This window comes from Chiloscyllium plagiosum, unplaced genomic scaffold, assembly GCF_037043375.1.
Source record: "Chiloscyllium plagiosum isolate Xiang-an unplaced genomic scaffold, Cpla_swu_hap1 HiC_scaffold_9, whole genome shotgun sequence".
Classification (NCBI taxonomy): domain Eukaryota; kingdom Metazoa; phylum Chordata; class Chondrichthyes; order Orectolobiformes; family Hemiscylliidae; genus Chiloscyllium; species Chiloscyllium plagiosum.
In genome coordinates, this window is record NW_028270147.1 from 21,728,793 (window position 1) to 21,746,206 (window position 17,414).

Consider the following 17,414-nt stretch of genomic DNA (forward strand, 5'->3'; position numbering starts at 1 on the left):
CTAATAATCGAATATTATTTTAAGCTTACCTTCTTGAAACCTTCGGCAATCTAACTACCTCAATAGAAATACTTAGCGTTACAAAGAAACTCACTTCACTAAACAATCCCAGTTTAATAGATGATGTGATCATACAGAGAGTTATCGAGTCGTACTGCACGGAAACAGACCTTCGGTTCAAATGTAATTCCAAACTAAACCAGTCCCACCTGTCTGCTCCTGGATCATATCCCTCCAAACCTTTCCTATTGATGTATCTATCCAAGTGTCTTTTAAATTGTAATTGTACTCGCATCCACCATTTTCTCAGAAAGTTCATTCCACACGCGAACCACCCTCCGTGTAAAAAACAAAAAATTGCTTCTTATGTCTTTTTAAAATTTCTCTTCCCTCACCTTAAAAATGTGCCCTTTAGTCTTGAAATCCTCCATCCTAGGGAAAAGACAACTTCCATTAACTTTAGCTATGCCTCTTATTATTATATAAATTTCTATGACATTGCCTCTCAGCCTGCTGCACCCCAGTGGAAAAACCTCAAGCCTATCCAGCCTTTCTTTATAACTCAAACCTTTCATACACGGCAATATCCCGGTAAATCTCTTCTGAACCCTCGCCATTGATCATATCCTTCCTATAACTGGGTGACCAGAACTGGACACTATTATTCTCTCAGGAAGAATATTCCCATTATTAAAACAGCAAAGTAAATTTTATCCAACATTCATGTTCTAACTGCATCTTTTTTTTTGCTGCATAGGACTCAGCTCAAACAATACCTGAAACTTGAACTTCAGTATCAAATTAACCATTTTAAAATATATTTATTTCACAGCTCACACAATTGGATATGAATGTTCATGAGCACAAGACAGAGATGGAGCAGAAAATGATCTGTTTACAAAGTTCTTTGGAGAAATCTGAGTTGAATGTTAAGGAGCATACTAAACAGGTTTGATGTTCCTCTTTTAAATATCATAGTTTTAACTTTGCTTTTAATTCAGCTAATCCTGAATTTTAATCGTGGCCCAGTAAAATTGTACAATAGATCCTGTGCCTCAGCTGTATCACTGGAAAAACATGAAGATAAAATATTCCTTCAGGGTGGCACAGTGGCTCAGTGGTTAGCACTGCTGCCTCACAGCGCCAGGGACCCGGGTTCGATTCAAGCCTTGGGCAACTGTCAGTGTGGAGTTTGCATATTCTCCCATGTCTGCGTGGGTTTCCTCTGGCTACTCCAGTTTCTTCCCACAATACAAAAGATGTGCAGGTCAGGTGAATTGGCCATGCTAAATTGCCCATATTGTCAGGTGCATTAGTCAGAGGAAAGCGGGTCTGGGTGGGTTACGGAGGGTCGGTGTGGACTTGTTAGGCCGAAGGGCATGTTTCCACACTGTAGAGAATCTAATCTAATCTAAAGGGAGGCAGCTACAAGCAATGATGAGGATATTACTTTGTCAGAAGTCATATTGTTCAAAAAAATGCGATTAATGCAATCTTTTCCCCCATTGGGTTTGTATTAGTTATTATTGCTTTGTAGTTAATTCTGTTGTGACAGAGTATCGTGCTTCATTTTCTGCTTTTGGAATGAAAATAGTCTTTCGATGAAGAGACAGCTGAGTGAACAATTAATCTTTTTGGGATGGCATAGTGGCTCAGTGGTTAGCACTGCTCCCTCACAGCACCAGGGCCCTAGGTTGGTTCAACCCTCTGGAGAAAGTGAGGACTGCAGATGCTGGAGATTAGAGTCGATTCCTGATTCGGCTTTGCCCGAAATGTCGACTCTCCTGCTCCTTGGATACTGCCTGACCTGCTGTGCTTTTCCAGCACCACACTGTCAACCCTCAGGGGACTGTCTGTGTGGTCAAATGGTCTGTTTCCGCCCAGTAGGGATTCTATGATTCTGTTCTGGGAATGTAAAACATTCACCAGCATGAAGTTGGAGTTGATGGACAGATAGATCAGACTTGCCAGATGTTTGATTGAATTCTGTAGTATCTTAGAAAATTGTACTTTTCTTTGAGGATGCCCAAAAAGAGCTGTAGTCTTGATCTGTGACTTATGTTTCATTATTCAATGCAAACGACGCAAAGATTAGGGAGCTGCGGATAGTGAGGAGGACTGCCAGAGGAAACAGCAGGATATAGATAGGATAGAGAAATGGCAGATTAAGTTTAATCGAGACAAATACAAAGTGATGCATTTTGGAAGATCTAATGCAGAAGGGAAGTATGCAATAAATGGCAGAACCCTCAGTTACACCAACACACAGAGGGATCTAGACATCCAAGTCCACACTTCCCTGAAAGTGGCAACACAAGTGGATAAGGTGGTCAAGACAGCGTACAACATGTGTGTCTTCGTTGTTCGCGGCATGGAGTGTAAAATTTGCCAAGTCTTATTGCAGCTGTTTGGAATTTTAGTTAGGCCACATTTGTAATATTGGGTAGAGTTCTGGTTGCACACTGCAAGAAGGATGTAGAGGCTTTGAAGAGAGTACAGAAACAGTTTATCAGGATGTTACTTGGTTTGGAGGGTGTAAGCTATGAGAAGAGATTGGACTAACTCGATTTGTTTTCACTTAAACATTGAGGATGAGAAGCAACTTGATAGTTTACAAATTGATCAGAGGCATGGATAGTTTGGATAGTCTGAGTCTTTTACACAGAATGGAAGTATCAATTACTAGAGACATAGATTAAGATAAAAGGGGGTAAGTTTAAAGGAGATGTGAAATGCAAGTTTCTTTTAACATCGAAGATGGTAAGTGCCTGAAATACATTTGCGGAGGAGGTAGTGAAGACAGATACAAAGCAATATTTAAGAGGCACCTTGACAGATACATGAATTGTCAGGGAATAGAGGGATATGACAACAGTCTTTTTGTTTAGAAAGGCATCATCTGTTGGCCAAGTCTTGGTGGGCCAAAGGGCCTGTTTCTGTGCTGTACCATTCTTTGTTCTGTTCATTGCATGAATGAGCTACCAAGAGGTTAATTAAAATAGCTTGAGATGCATGACAGACTGCTTCTTTGATTGGATTCAGTCTGTTTATGTTTCAGCCTCTCTGGTTGAATCAAGGTTTTATTTTTAATAAATTGATGGATAAAGGGAACAAACATAATTTGGCTTTCGTGATTAAGGAGAGGTAGTTGAGAGAAGAATTAGATATTAAGCTGGATTTGGTGGTGGAGGGTCTAGTTGATGACAGCAATTTTGAAGATGTAGAGGGAAATGTCACTGGGGCAACAAGTTGACCTTTTTCTTTGTACATTTGTAGGATGTGGGCGTCAATGACTGGCTAGCATTTATTGCCCATCCGTAGTTGTCCTTTAGAAACTTGTAGGTGTGTGTGTTCTGAATGAGATGGGAAAAACTTGCAGAAAACACAAAGGCTTAGGACACAAATGGCTGAAAGTTAGAAGGGCTGGGATTGGAAATTTGGGGATCAGTTTTCATGATGCAGCTATAGTGGAGATGGTCTTGATTTTTAGATACACAAAGATTTTTTGCAGCAGGTAGCAGATTTGATCAAAAAGGGGCAAGACCTCAATTCACAATTGACAAAGTGTGGTATCAAGGAACTTTACTAAAGCTGAAGTAAATGGGGAGGGGATGGCCTAGTATTATCGCTAGACATTAATTCAGAAACTCAGTTTATGTTCTGGAGACCGTGACAGATGGTAGAATTTGAATTAAGTAAATATCTGGAATTAAGAGATTATTGATGATAATGAAACCATTCTCAATTGTCAGAAACAGTACCTGGTTCACTCATGTCATGCAGGAAGGAAATCCTTAAATAGTCTGGCGTACACATGACTCCACACCCACAGTAATGTGGTTGACTCTAAACTGCTCTCTGAAATGGCATAGCAAGCCACACAGTTGTAACAATTATTACAAAGATTCCTAAAAATAAATTAAACCAGACAGACTACCAGGCATCGACCTAGCCACCACAAACGACAACAGCAAAAACAACCATGTTGAACCTACAAAGTCATCCTTACTAACATTTGGAGGCTAGTGCCAGAGTTGGAGTTCAACAGTTTAATAGCCTGACATAATTATTCTTAAGGAATCAGTGTCCCAGACATCACCACCACTGGATATGTCCTGACCCACAAACAGTTGACAGTTCAGTGGTATGCAGTCGGGGAAGCTGCTTTAGGAGTCCTTAACATTAACTCTGAGCGCCATGATGTCTCAATCAACATAAGCAAAGAACCTCCTTCTGATTACCATGTATTGTCCATGAATTCCCTTTCTTGGCTAATGACTGTGCTTCTCCATGTTCAACCACATTTGAAGCAGACACTGAGGGTGTCAAGAGTACAGAATGTACTATGAGTGAGGGGCGTCAGTATCATCATCAAGAGTTTTTTGAGGCTCGGCAGTAGCATTTACTGATTGAGCTGTGGAGTCCAAAAGACCATTGCTGCCACGCTGGGTCTGTGGCAGGTGTTGAGGGTATTCTGTACTCTGGATGGCAAATTTCCATGTCCGTCACCATGTGTGGCTCAGCAGCAGCACTGTTGATCAAGCTGATCCTGTCTTAAAGGACATAGCTGTTAGATTGGCTCTTTGGCACTATTCTTAAAAAGGGAGACCAGGGTTGTAAACATGATTTTATTTAGGTAGTGTGTTCAAGGAGATTTTGAGATGTTTTATATATGTTTTTACATTAACCATTGTTTAAAAAAAGGATTTGGAGGTGCTGGTATTAGACTGGGGTGTACAATGTTAAAAATCTCACAACACCAGGTTATAGTCCAACAGATTTATTTGGAAGTACTAGCTTTCGGAGTGCTGCTCCTTCATCAGGTGATTGCGCACAATTACCTGATGAAGGAGCGGTGCTCTGAAAGCTAGTGCTTCCAAATAAACCTGTTGGACTATAACCTGGTGTTGTGTGATTTTTAACTTTAAAAAAGGCGGTAGACAAAAGATGGGCAATTATAGGCCAGTAAACTTAACTTCTGTAGTGGGGAAAATGCTTGAATCTATCATCAAGGAAGAACTAGCAAGACATCTAGACAGAAATTGGACAGACACATCATGCATTCACGAAAGGCAGATCATCCTTAACTAATTTACTGGAATTCTATGAACACATTACGAGCACGGTGGACAACAAGTATCCAGTAGATGTATTGTATCTAGATTTCCAAAAGGCATTTGACAAAGTGACGCACAAAAGGCTGCTGCATTAGATAAAGATGCACAGTGTTACAGGCAATGTATTAGCATGGATGAGAGGATTGGTTAACTAACAGGAAGCAAAGAGTGGGGAATAAATGAGTGCCTTTCTGGTTAGCAATCAGTGGCTAAGGGTGTGTCTCAGGGATCAGTATTCGGACTGCAATTATTCACAACTTACATAGATGATTTGGAGTGGGGACCATGTTGTGTGTCAAGGTTTTGGATGACACTAAGATGGGTGGTCGAGCAAAGTGTGCAGTGGACTGTGAAACTTCGCATAGGAGCATTGATACTTTAAGTGAGTGGGCAAATGTCTGGCAGATGGAGTAAAGTGTTAATAAATATAAATACATCCATTTTGGTAGAAATTACAGTAAAAAAGACTTATTTGAATGGTAAAATTGCAGCTTCACAGAAGGTTGGTCTGCAGGTGCAGCAGGTAATTAAGAAGGCAAATGGAATTTTGTCCTTCATTGCTAAAGGGATTGAGTTAAAAGCAGGGAAGGATTCCAGAGTTGAGGGGGTTGGCTTGTGAGGAGAGACTGAGTAGACTGGGATTATATTAATTGGAATTCAGAAGAATGAGGGGGGGAATCTTAGAAACATCTAAAATTATGAAGGGAATAGATAGGATAGAAGTAGAGAGGATGTTTCCACTGGCGGGTGTAATTAGGACAAGAGGGCATAGCCTCAAGATTATGGGGAGCAGATTTAGGACTGAATTGAGAAGGAACTTCTTCACCAGAGGGTTGTGAATCGATGGAATTCCCTGCCCAGTGAAATAGTTGAGCCTTCCTCATTGAATGTTTTTAAAGCTAAGATAGATAACGTTTTGAATAGTAAAGGAATTAAGGGCTATGGTGAGAGGGTGGATAAGTGGAGCTGAGGCCATGAAAAGATAAGCCATGATCTTGATTGGCGGAGCTGGCTTGAAGGGCCAGATGGCCTACTGTACTCCTGGTTCTTCTGCTCTTGTGATTGACCATGTTAGAAGAAGTATTAAATGTAAATTTTAGAATAGAATATCATGTCCTATTAATTAAACTGAATATTTTAAAGCAGTCATAATGTCAGTGTGTGTGAAGGAATTCCAACATTAATCATCTGGAGTTTCTAGAAACATTTGATAATGGTAATGATCTTGAGACAGAATTATGAAGGAATAATGGGAAGCCACTGCAGATGATGAGGAATTGATTGCATGGTTGTAGTCAGAAAGTTATAAGTTGTTATAGGAATATGAGTAAGCTATTCAGTCTCTTGATGCAGCTTCAACATTAAATTACATCATGGCTAACCTACATCTTTTGTTCCCTTTTGTTCTGTAACCTTTAATTAATGTGGTTGCCTCAGAACATTCTATAAATTTTGTCTTAAGTTCAGTTCACAGTTTCGTCTGCTTTTGATGGAAGAGTTAGATTTCTACTCCCATTTATCATGGCTATGGATTTGTTTGGAGCTTTGATTTGCTGTATTTATTTATTATCACGTATACCTAAGTACAATAAAAAGCTTTGTTTACAAGCAGTACAGGCAGATCATGGGGTGAAAAAGTCACTGAGGCAGAGGCATACAGGTTACGTAGCACATGGTGTGCACACGGCAAGATCAGCATTATTTGAAGTTAGATAGTCCATTCATCAGGGTGATAACTGCTGGGAAGAAGCTGTTCCCACACCTGTTGGTGCGAGTGTTAAAGCTTCTATATTTTCTGCCTGACGGAAGAAGAGAGCCTTACTGGGATGCAATGTGTCTTTGCTGATGTTGGCAGCCTTTGTGTGGCAGAGCTGTGAAAGTGGGTTCTGTGGCTGGAAGGTTGGCTTCTGTGATGGTCTGGGCTGTCTACACAACCTTCTGTAGTTTCTTACAGTCCTGGGCAGAGCAGTTGCCATGCCAGGCTGTTATACACCTGCACAGTATGCTTTCAATGGTGCATCTGTAAATGTTGGTGTGGGTCCTTATGGATATGCCAAATTTCTTGAGCCTCCTGAGGAACAAGAGGTGTTGTTGTGCTTAGCTTATCTACTGATGGTGGCTGATAGGAATGTTTTGCTCTTTACTGCCTTTATTCATGTTTTAAAAGTAGATGTTGGGGAATGATCCACTTGCTTGTGTCTGAGGAAGAATTTTGTGAAACTTGAAAGGATTCTGAAAAGATTTTACAAGGATGTTGCCAGGGTTAGAGGCCGAATAGGCTGGGGCAATTTTCCCTGGAACTTCAGATGGTGAGGGGTGACCTTATAAAAGGTTTTAAAATCATGAGGGGCGATAAATCAGATTAGATTACTTACAGTGTGGAAACAGGCCCTTCGGTCCAACAAGTCCACACCGACCCACCCTGACCCATTCCCCTACATTTACCTCTTCACCTAACACTACGGGGCAATGTTAGCATGGCCAATTCACCTGACCGGCACGTTTTGGACTGTGGGAGGAAACCGGAACACCCAGAGGAAACCCACACAGACACTGGGAGAATGTGCAAACTCCACACAGACAGTTGCCTGAGGCAGGAATTGAACCCGGATCTCTGGCGCTGTGAAGCAGCAGCGCTAACCACTGTACCACCGTGCCGCCCGATAGGGTGAATAGCCAAGGTTTTTCCCTAGGGTAGAGTCCAAAACTAGAGGGAATAGGTTTAAGATGAGAGGGGAAAGATTTAAAAGGGACCTGAGGGGAAACCTTTTCATGCAGAAGGTGGTGTATGTATGGAATGAGTTGCCAGAGGAAGTGGTGGAAGCTGGTACCTTTATAACATATAAAAGGCATCCAGATAAGAAAATTAGGGAAGTAAACAAGTGGCTAAGAGATTGGTGTGGGAAAGAGAGGTTCTGGGACATTTCATGGAACATTGGCATCGGGGGGATCTGTACCGATGGGATGGTCTCCACCTGAACTGATCTGGAACCAGTTTTCTGGCGAAAAGGATAAATATGGTGGTCACTAGGACTTGAGAGTCAGGAGGAAAGGAAAGGGAAAGCAACAGGGAGTATGGAGTCAAGTAGAAAGATAAGCAACAGGTTAGCATGTGTGCAGGGTTTAAGTTCCAGGCAGACTAGGAATGAAGCAAAAAGGACCGATAACTTAGGACATATTACGAGAGATGATAGAAATCACGACGATAAGAAATTTAGCATAAGTTGCTTTATCTGAATGCTCGTAGTATTCGTAACAAAGTAGATAAATTAACAGCACAAATCATCGTGATTGATTATGATGTGGTAGGCATCACAGAGACATGGTTGCAGGGCGTTCAGGACTGGCAGTTAAATGTCCAAGGATTTACAACTTATCGAAAAGACGGAGGTGGGCAGAGGGGGAGGGGTTGCCTTCTTGGTTAAGAATGAAATTAAATCTATGGCACTGAATGACATAGGGTCAGATGATGTGGAGTTTGTGTGGGTGGATTTGAGGAACCACAAAAGCAAAAAACCATCATGGGAGTTATGTACAGACCTCCCAGCAGTGGTCAGGCCCAGGGGCGCAAGATGCACCTGGAAATAGATAGGGCATGTTAGAAAGGCAAGATCACGGTGATCATGGGGGACTTCAAAATGCAAATGGACTGGGTGAATACTGCTGCCAGTGGATCCAAAGAAAGGGAATTCATGGAATGCTTACAGGATGGCTTTCTGGTACAGTTTTTGATGGAGCCCACAAGGGAGCAGGCTATTCTGGACTTAGTGCTATGTAACGAGCCAGACTTTGTAAAAGATCTTAAAGTAAGTAAGGGAACACTTTAGAGGCAGCGATCATAATATGGTAGAGTTCAGTCTGCAGTTTGAAAGAGAGAAGGCAAAATCGGATGTAATGGTGTTACAGGTAAATAAAGGTAATTACAGGGGCATGAGAGAGGAATTGATGAAAATCAACTGGAAGCAGAGCCTAGTGAGGAAGACAGTCAAGCAACAATGGCAGGAGTGTCTGGGTGAGGACACAGTACAGAGGTTAAATCCAAAGAAAAGAAAGATTATTGTCGGGGGGTGGGGGTTGGAATTAGAGAGCCATGGCTGACAAAGGAAGTCAGGAAACATATCATAGAAAAAGAGAGAGCCTATAAAGTAGCCAAGAGCACTGGGAAATCAGAAGATTGGGAAGTCTATAAAAACAAATAGGATAACAAATAGGATAACAAAGAGAGAAATAAGAGGGAGAGGATCAAATGTGAAGGTAACTTATCCAGTAATATTAGAAATTATAGTAAAAGTTTCTTTCAATACATAAAAAATAAACAAAAGGCAAAAGTAGAAATTGGGCCACTCCAAATCGATGCAGGAAGACTAGTGATGGGAGATAAGGAAATAGCTGAAGAAATTAATAAATATTTTGTATCAGTCTTCACAGTGTAAGAAAAGGGGCGGCACGGTGGCTCAGTGGTTAGCACTGCAGCCTCGCAGCACCAGGGACCCGGGTTCGATTCCAGCCTCGGATGACTGCACATTCTCCCCGTGTCTGCGTGGGTTTCCTCTAGGTGCTCCGGTTTCCTCCCCCAGTCCAAAGATGTGCAGGTCAGGTGAATTGGTCATGCTAAATTGCCATAGTGTTAGGTGCATTAGTCAGAGGGAAATGGGTCCGGGTGGGTTACTCTTTGGAGGGTCAGTGTGGACTTGTTGGGCTGAAGGGCCTGTTTCCACACTATAGGGAATCTAATCTAATCTAAAAGCGAAAAGGTCTAAAAATTGATAAATCTCCTAGCCCCAATGGGCTGCATCCCAGAGTTCTGAGGGAGGTGGCTGCAGAAATACCGTAGGCATTGGTTGTGATCTTTCAAAAATCACTGGAGTCGGGGAAAGTCCCAGATGATTGGAAAATTGCTGTTGTAACCCCCTTGTTCAAGAAAGGATCAAGACATAAGGTGGAAAATTATAGGCCGATTCGCCTAACCTCGGTTGTTGGTAAAATTCTAGAATCCATCATTAAAGATGAGACTTCTAAATTCTTGGAAATACAGGGTCAGATTAGAACAAGTCAGCATGGATTTAGTAAGGGGAGGTTGTGCCTGACAAACCTGTTAGAATTCTTTGAAGAGGTAACAAGTAGGTTAGACCAGGAAAACAAAGTGGATGTTATCTACCTAGACTTCCAAAAGGTGCCTCACGGAAGGCTGCTGAATAAGGTGAGGGCTCATAGTGTTCGAGGTGAGCTCCTGGCATGGATTGAGGATAGGCTGTCTGACAAGAGGCGGAGAATTGGGATAAAAGATTCTTTTTCAGAATGGCAGCTGGTGACAAGTGGTGTCCCACAGGGTTCAGTGTTGGGGCCGCAGCTGTTCACTTTATATATTAATGATCTGAAGGAAGGGACTGGGGGCGTTCTGGTGAAGTTCGTCAATGATACGAAGTTAGGCAGACAGGCAAGTACTTCTGAGGAGGCGGGGAGACTGCAGAAAGATTTAGACAGTTTAAGAGAGTTGTCCAGGAAATGGCTGAAATTCAGTGTGAGCAAATGTGAGGTCTTGCACTTTGGGAAAAAAAGAATACAGACATGGACTATTTTTTAAACGGTGAGAAATTCATAAAGCCGAAGTACAAAGGGATCTGGGAGTGCTAGTCCAGGATTCTCCAAAGGTTGACTCGCAGGTTGAGTCCGTGGTTAAGAAAGCAAATGTAATGTTATCATTAATTTCAAGAGGGTTGGAATATAAAAGCAGTGATGTGCTACTGAGACTTTATAAAGTTATAGTTAGGCCCCATTTAGAATACTGTGTCCAATTTTGGGCCCCACACCTCAGGAAGGATATACTGGCACTGGACCGTGTCCAGTGGAGATTCACACAGATGATCCCTGGAATGGTAGGCCTAACATATGATGAATGGCTGAGGATCTTGGGATTGTATTCATTAGAGTTTAGAAGATTGAGGGGAGAATTAATAGAAACTTATAAGTTAATGCATGGCTTAGAAAGGGTGGATGCTGGAAATTTATTTCCATTTGTCGGGGAGACTAGGACCCATGGGCACAGCCTTAGGATTAGACGGGGTCAATTTAGAATCGAAATGAGGAGACATTTCTTCAGCCAGAGAGTGGTATGCCTGTGGAATTAATTGCCACAGAGCGCAGTGGAGGCCGGGGCATTAAATGTCTTCAGGGCAGAAATTGATAAATTCTTGATCTCGCAAGGAATTAAGGGCTATGGGGAGAGTGCAGGTAAGTGGAGTTGACATGCCCATCAGTCATGATTGAATGGCAGAGTGGACTCGATGGGCTGAATGGCCTTACTTCCACTCCTATGTCTTATGAATAGGAAGGGTTTAGAGAGATATGGGCCAAATGCCAGTAAATTGGACTAGATTAATTTAGGATAGCTGGTCAGCATTGATGAGTTGGACCGAAGGACTTTTTTCATGCTGCATAGTTCTCTAACTGTATTTTCCAAGGTTTTGTGTGAAATATTGGAATGGGTGAAGATGTAAGACCATAAAAGAAACAAGCAAAATGACAACAGGGTCTTGCAGATTACATATGGTTCACATGTCATTGGAAAGCAAACTCTATCTCTAGACTCCCACCTTCCATACAATGTACTCTAAGTTCTGAAAATATCACTCATCTGGCAAAGTGGCTACACGAAAGTGTGATTATGCTGTATATGGATACCAGGAGATCCATTCTCCAGCTTTAGAATTGATTTAGAATTTTGGCCTTTGCCGAAAGTCATTACATACCCTGCATAGTCTGCCTGAGTTGATTGTTCAATATTGTAAACTTGAATAGCTGCAGTTGGTTGATTAAGAAGTAGAAAAAAAGATGACAAAGGCATCTAGGGAACTATTAAGTCGATGCTTAGTCGATAAAAGCAAAATTTTGAGCCAAAGTACTTTTTGATTTCTTAATCTTGCATCAGAATTTGTATTTGATTTTCTGACTTCACGTTCAGAGCTAAGCAGTAATTATGTCCCAATTTTGTTCTGAATCTCTCTCTCGTTTGGGGGTAACATGTCCAGGTTGCTTCTTGACTGTTAAATCAATTCTAACATCCCATTGTATGAATAGGTGGAGACTTTGGATGGAAAACTACAGCTTATACAAGAAGAGTTGCGTGAAAAAGACTTTAAACTACTACAAAAGGAGCAACAAATAAATCAGCTGAAAAGTGAAGTTGAAGGAAAGGATGTGCAGATTGATAAATATGAGCAGGTAAATATAACCAATAATACTTCAGTAACAGAAATTTATACAGGTAACAGCACTTGTAACTTATGCAAAATATCCCAAGGCTCTTCTGTAACATGAGAAAAGCAGATACAAAGTGCCATTACAGTTGAAGGAAAGCTGGTTTGAAATGAGGAGTCTGAGGTGGAAACACAAAAGAGTTTGGGAAAAGGAAAGCAGAGGGACAGAAACGAAATGTCTGAAAGCACAGTTGCCAGCGGTGGTGCGAAAGGGACTGGGCACTGTACCAGCTGCTGAACCTAGAGAAGTGAGGAGCTTGGAAGGAGAACATGTGAGAAAGCATGGCTTGTTTGAGTTGGTTACTTGAAGTTGGTGTTAACATGGATGAACAGAAAGACCACAAATTTTAAATTTGAGGTGGTGGGGAACTGGAAAGGTGTTTGGTACATAATAGGTTATAAACATTGGAGTTGGAGATGAATGTCAAAGAATGGAAAACCAGTAAAAAAAAAGCATTGGAATGTGGAGTGATGCGGCATGTTATTTAAAAATTTTATGTTTGCTCTCTTCATTCAGTTTTGGTGGGAAGGCGAGATAATTTAATGCAGGTTCATTTTGAATCATTGCTCTATATTCATAATGCTGTTAAATAATGTGGCTGGACAGTTCGTTTGTGAAACCGTGTCATGCCAACAGCATGGGTTCAATTCCCATTATCAGCTGTGATGACTATGGAAGACGCGCTTTCTCAACCTCTCCCCTCATCTGAGGTATGGTGGCCTTCAGGTTAAATCAGTCATCTCTCTCTAATAAGTGTCTCTCTAAATCGTTTGAAGTTTGAATTGTAAGTTGCAGACAGAAAGAACTTGTGAACACCTTCTGTCCTGTTTCAACTCCACAAAATAGGTGATAGTTATTCCCTGATTCATTGCTCAAATTTCACTGGTTTAAAATGTAAACAAGACCTGAAAGTTAACTGCCTGCCAGTCATTGATCAGTGCATTCTCCTTAGTATAACGCTATCTTGTACAGTGTAAAATTTGGTACTTTCCTTGAATTAATATTCTTGCAAGTTGGACTAATGAGTACAAGATTTAAATCATCATCACATCGTGTCGTTTTTTTCATCAATACTCAAGCTCTGTACTAACAAGCAAATATTTGTACCTTCCTTTTATTGTGTTTTGTTGCAGAAAACCCATTATTTTTAATTTAAATATGTGAAACAGCTTTTTAATGTTTTCAGGATATTCTTGGGTGTGCTTCATAAATAATCTTTTCTGTTTATTGACTTGATTGATGTTTATCTAGATGCTGAAAGATAAGGATCAGTGCATTGTGAAACAGCAAAAGGATGTATTTGATGAAAGCCAACAAGTACGGATAGTCCATGAGCAAATGCAGCGCTGTCACCTGGAACTGAGGGAGTGTCAGCAACACCTAGCACAGACAAAAAGAGAGGTAGAACGTGTCTCTGTTGAGCTGGACGAAACTATTAGACTGTCTCAAGAAAAGGTAAATACTAACGGCAGCAGTTGAATAAAATAGAATCATGGAATTTTGCAGTACAGAAGGCCATTTGACTCATCATACCTATACTGGCTCCCGAAAGACATACACAATTAGTGCCAATCTCTAGCTCCACCTCCATAGCCCTCTAAATTTTGAAATATATATCCAGTTCTCTTCTGCAGTCTCATATGGAATCCACTGCCATGCAGTAGATTCCACGTCCTAACAACTGAATAAAGAAGTTTCTTCTCATCTCACTCCTAGCTGTCTTGCTGACCCCTCGTTATGACGTACCAACTAGTGGAAACAAAATAGCTTCCTTTACGCTGTCAAAATTGTTCATAATTTTGAACAACTAAGGGAGATCACCTGTTAATCTTCTCTGCTCCAATGAGAATAAACCCAACTTCTCTAATCTTTACTTGTATCTAAAATTCCTCATTTCTGATATCATTCCAGTAAATCTCCTTTGAACTCTCTCCACAGCTTTAATATCCTTCCTTTAAATAAGGTGGCCAGAACTGAACACAATACTCCAAATATGGTGTAACCAATGATTTATAAAGTTGTAGCATGACTTCCTTTTATACTCTCTGCCTTGATTTATAAAGCAGAGGATTCTATAAGCCTTCTTTACAACTCTTCCAACTTGCCTAGCCACCTTCAGAGAATTTTGTACATGAACCTTGAAGTCCCACTGCTCCTGTACTCCCCTCAAAGATGTGACAGCAATATGGAGTCATAAAGCATGGAAACAGACCCTTTGGTCCAATACATCTGTGTCAACCACGTTTCCCAAACTTAACTAGTCCTATTTGCCTTTGTTTGGTCGATATCCCTCTAAACCTTTCCTATTCGTGTATTTTCTGTGGTAGCGAATTCTACAGGCTGACCACACGCTCTAAGTGAAGAAATCTCTCCTTTTTAAGTCCTAATAGTTTACTCCATGCCCATAGACGTGATCCCTAGTTCTAGATTCTCCTGCAGTTTCAAACACCATTCTGGCATCTACTTTGTCTGGTTCTTTTTTAATTGTATCAGTCTATATGAAAACCTCTCCAGCACTCTTTTGAATTCAAATGAATATAATTCTCTCCTCAAGTGTCAATCCTGCCATCATAATAATCAGTTTGGTAAACCGTTGCTGCACTCTCTCTACAGAAAGAACATTTTTCCTCCAATAAGGAGACCAAAACTGCACACAATAAACCAGGTGTGGACTCACCAAGGTTCCAGTATAATTGCAGCAAGACTTTCCTGCTCCTTTACTCTCATCCTTTTGCTATGAAGACCAACATGCCATTTAGCATCTTTACTGCCTGCATTGCTTACCTTCAGTGACTGGTGACTGAGGACATCCAGGTCGTGTTACATATTTCACCCTCTCAATTTATAACCATTCAAATAATAATCTGCCTCCCCCTTATGTTTGTCCCTATTATGCTGCATCTACTATGCATTTAGCCACTTACACAGCTTGTCCAAATCACACTGAAGCCTGCCTGCATCCTTCTCACAGCTCAACCTCCTACCCTGGTTTGTGTCATCAGCAAGTTTCAAGATATTACGTGTAGTCCCTCATCAAAATCGTTAACATACATTGTGAATAGTTGAGGTCCTATCATTGATCCCTGCGGTATCCCACTTGTTTCTGCCTGCCATTTTTGGAAAAAGACCCATTTATTCCTACTCATTGTTTCCCGTTTTCAATCCATCTCAATACACTACCCCCAATCCCATGTGCTTTAATTTTACACACTACTCACACTTATGTGGGACTTTGTCAAAAGCCTTCTGAAAGCCAAAATCTATCTGATCCTGCTACTGGTTTCCAAATACTGAGCTTTTTTTTAATATATTGGACTCTAGCACTTTCTCCACTACCAATGTCAGGCTGGCTGGTCTGTAGTCCCTGGTTTTCTCTCTGCTTCCCATTTTAAACAAATGGATTACATTAGCTGCCCTCCAATCTGTAGGAATTGCTCCAGAGTCTATAGAATTTTGCATGATGACCACCAGTTATCAGAGTTGATGACAATACTACACAAATCAGAACCCACTCTGATAGGGCATATGTTGTTTACTTTTGTTTACCAAGTAAGTCAGCCACTGAACATGTTGGCAAGAGGCCTACAGTGTACCTTTAGTAGAAGAACATAAAAATTAATTTCACAAAAGAAAAATGTCTCAAACTATTGGAATGATCTCATTGCAAAAATCAGCAAGTAATATTAATTTCTTTTATCCCAGCAATACCCTTACAGATACTCAGAATCAGTGAAGAATCATCGTATTTCCACACTAAAGGTCTTTGCTTCGCTGAAACAGCTGTAATGTGTTTTGTTTTGACAAACCTCTGAGCATTCACTGGATGTTATTTTCTTCAGTTTATGTTTCTGCCCTGAAAAGAAACTGCTAATTCAGCTCACTATTTAACATTGGTTCCCTAAATCAGCCAATGTCGTCTTCCCCTCTGACACCCCAACAGCCTTCCATTTCTGAATCTTTCATTCTCACTGACCTCCAGTTTCTACCAGCCTGGACTGATTAGGGATTCCAAGTGATAGCACCTCTTCTTGGGAATATTCCAATGGGTAATTCCCCTGAACCCTCTGGAAAAGCTTTCAACATCAGAAAATTCAGAGTACTGCTTCCTTCACGTTCATAGTTACTTAGGAAAAGTTAGTCAGTTAAAACCTAGTCTAACTGTCAAAGTGTCGGGCTGTATTGGTGCACATTTACATTTCTGAACACAGCAGTTGACTGCTGTAAAAGGGGTTTGACCTCCCCACAAAAAAACACTCCTGCATTACAGGACACTGTGTTGATTTATACAGTGCTCCCTAAATTATGCTGATATTGGAATTCCTAGCTATGAAACAGAATTCTATACTAAGGTTAAAAATCTGAGCAGGATTGCCACTCAACATATTCGGATCAGTGTTCTAGAAAGGTTCATTGTAATTTCTTTGCTTTATAATCTATGCTTTACAAAGTTCAGGATCTGTTGAGCTGTTCTGAACACTTGCACAGTTGTACTATCTTCAGCAGCTTTGTGCATATATACCCCTGTTTCTGTACTGTTTAATTTATACCACATTTATACCATTTTGTACTTAGCAGCATAAAATTTTACCAGTCTGTCTGTATCCTTTTGAAACTATTCCTATCCTCATAAAATTACACTTCCAAGTTCTGCAATATCTACAGACTTTGAAATTGTGTCTATATATCTAAATCTAAGTCACTAATGTGTATCAAGAAAAGCAGTGCTCCTGACACCTAGTCATGAGAATACCTCCCTCCAGTCTGAGAAATAAAAACATTCACCACTTATATTTCCTTACTCTTACTCCATATGCATGCTGACCAGTCTCTCCCATCCCATGGGCTTTAACTTTGCTGGCAAGCCTTTCGTATAGCACTTTTGGAACTCCACATACATCACATAAATTGCTCTACCTTCATTAACACCTCATCAAAAACTCAATCAGTTTATTTATTTTCAATAAATATACACCGACTTTCCTTAATTAATCAGTATTTATCCAGGTAACTGTTAATTTTGTCCAAGTGTATCTTTCCGAA

The 17,414-nt window shown here is 40.7% G+C and overlaps 1 protein-coding gene across 10 annotated transcripts in view; it reads left to right on the forward strand.

The window, feature by feature from the left end:
• ccdc18 (coiled-coil domain containing 18) overlaps positions 1–17,414 on the forward strand; it is a 184,029-nt gene that overhangs the window by 143,360 nt on the left and 23,255 nt on the right. For all 10 annotated transcript variants that reach the window (XM_043698817.2, XM_043698814.2, XM_087990462.1 and 7 more), the window contains 3 exons: positions 833–949; positions 12,195–12,338; positions 13,626–13,829. In XM_043698817.2, the coding sequence (XP_043554752.2) occupies positions 833–949; positions 12,195–12,338; positions 13,626–13,829 (465 nt within the window). The remainder of the gene's footprint in view (positions 1–832; positions 950–12,194; positions 12,339–13,625; positions 13,830–17,414) is intronic.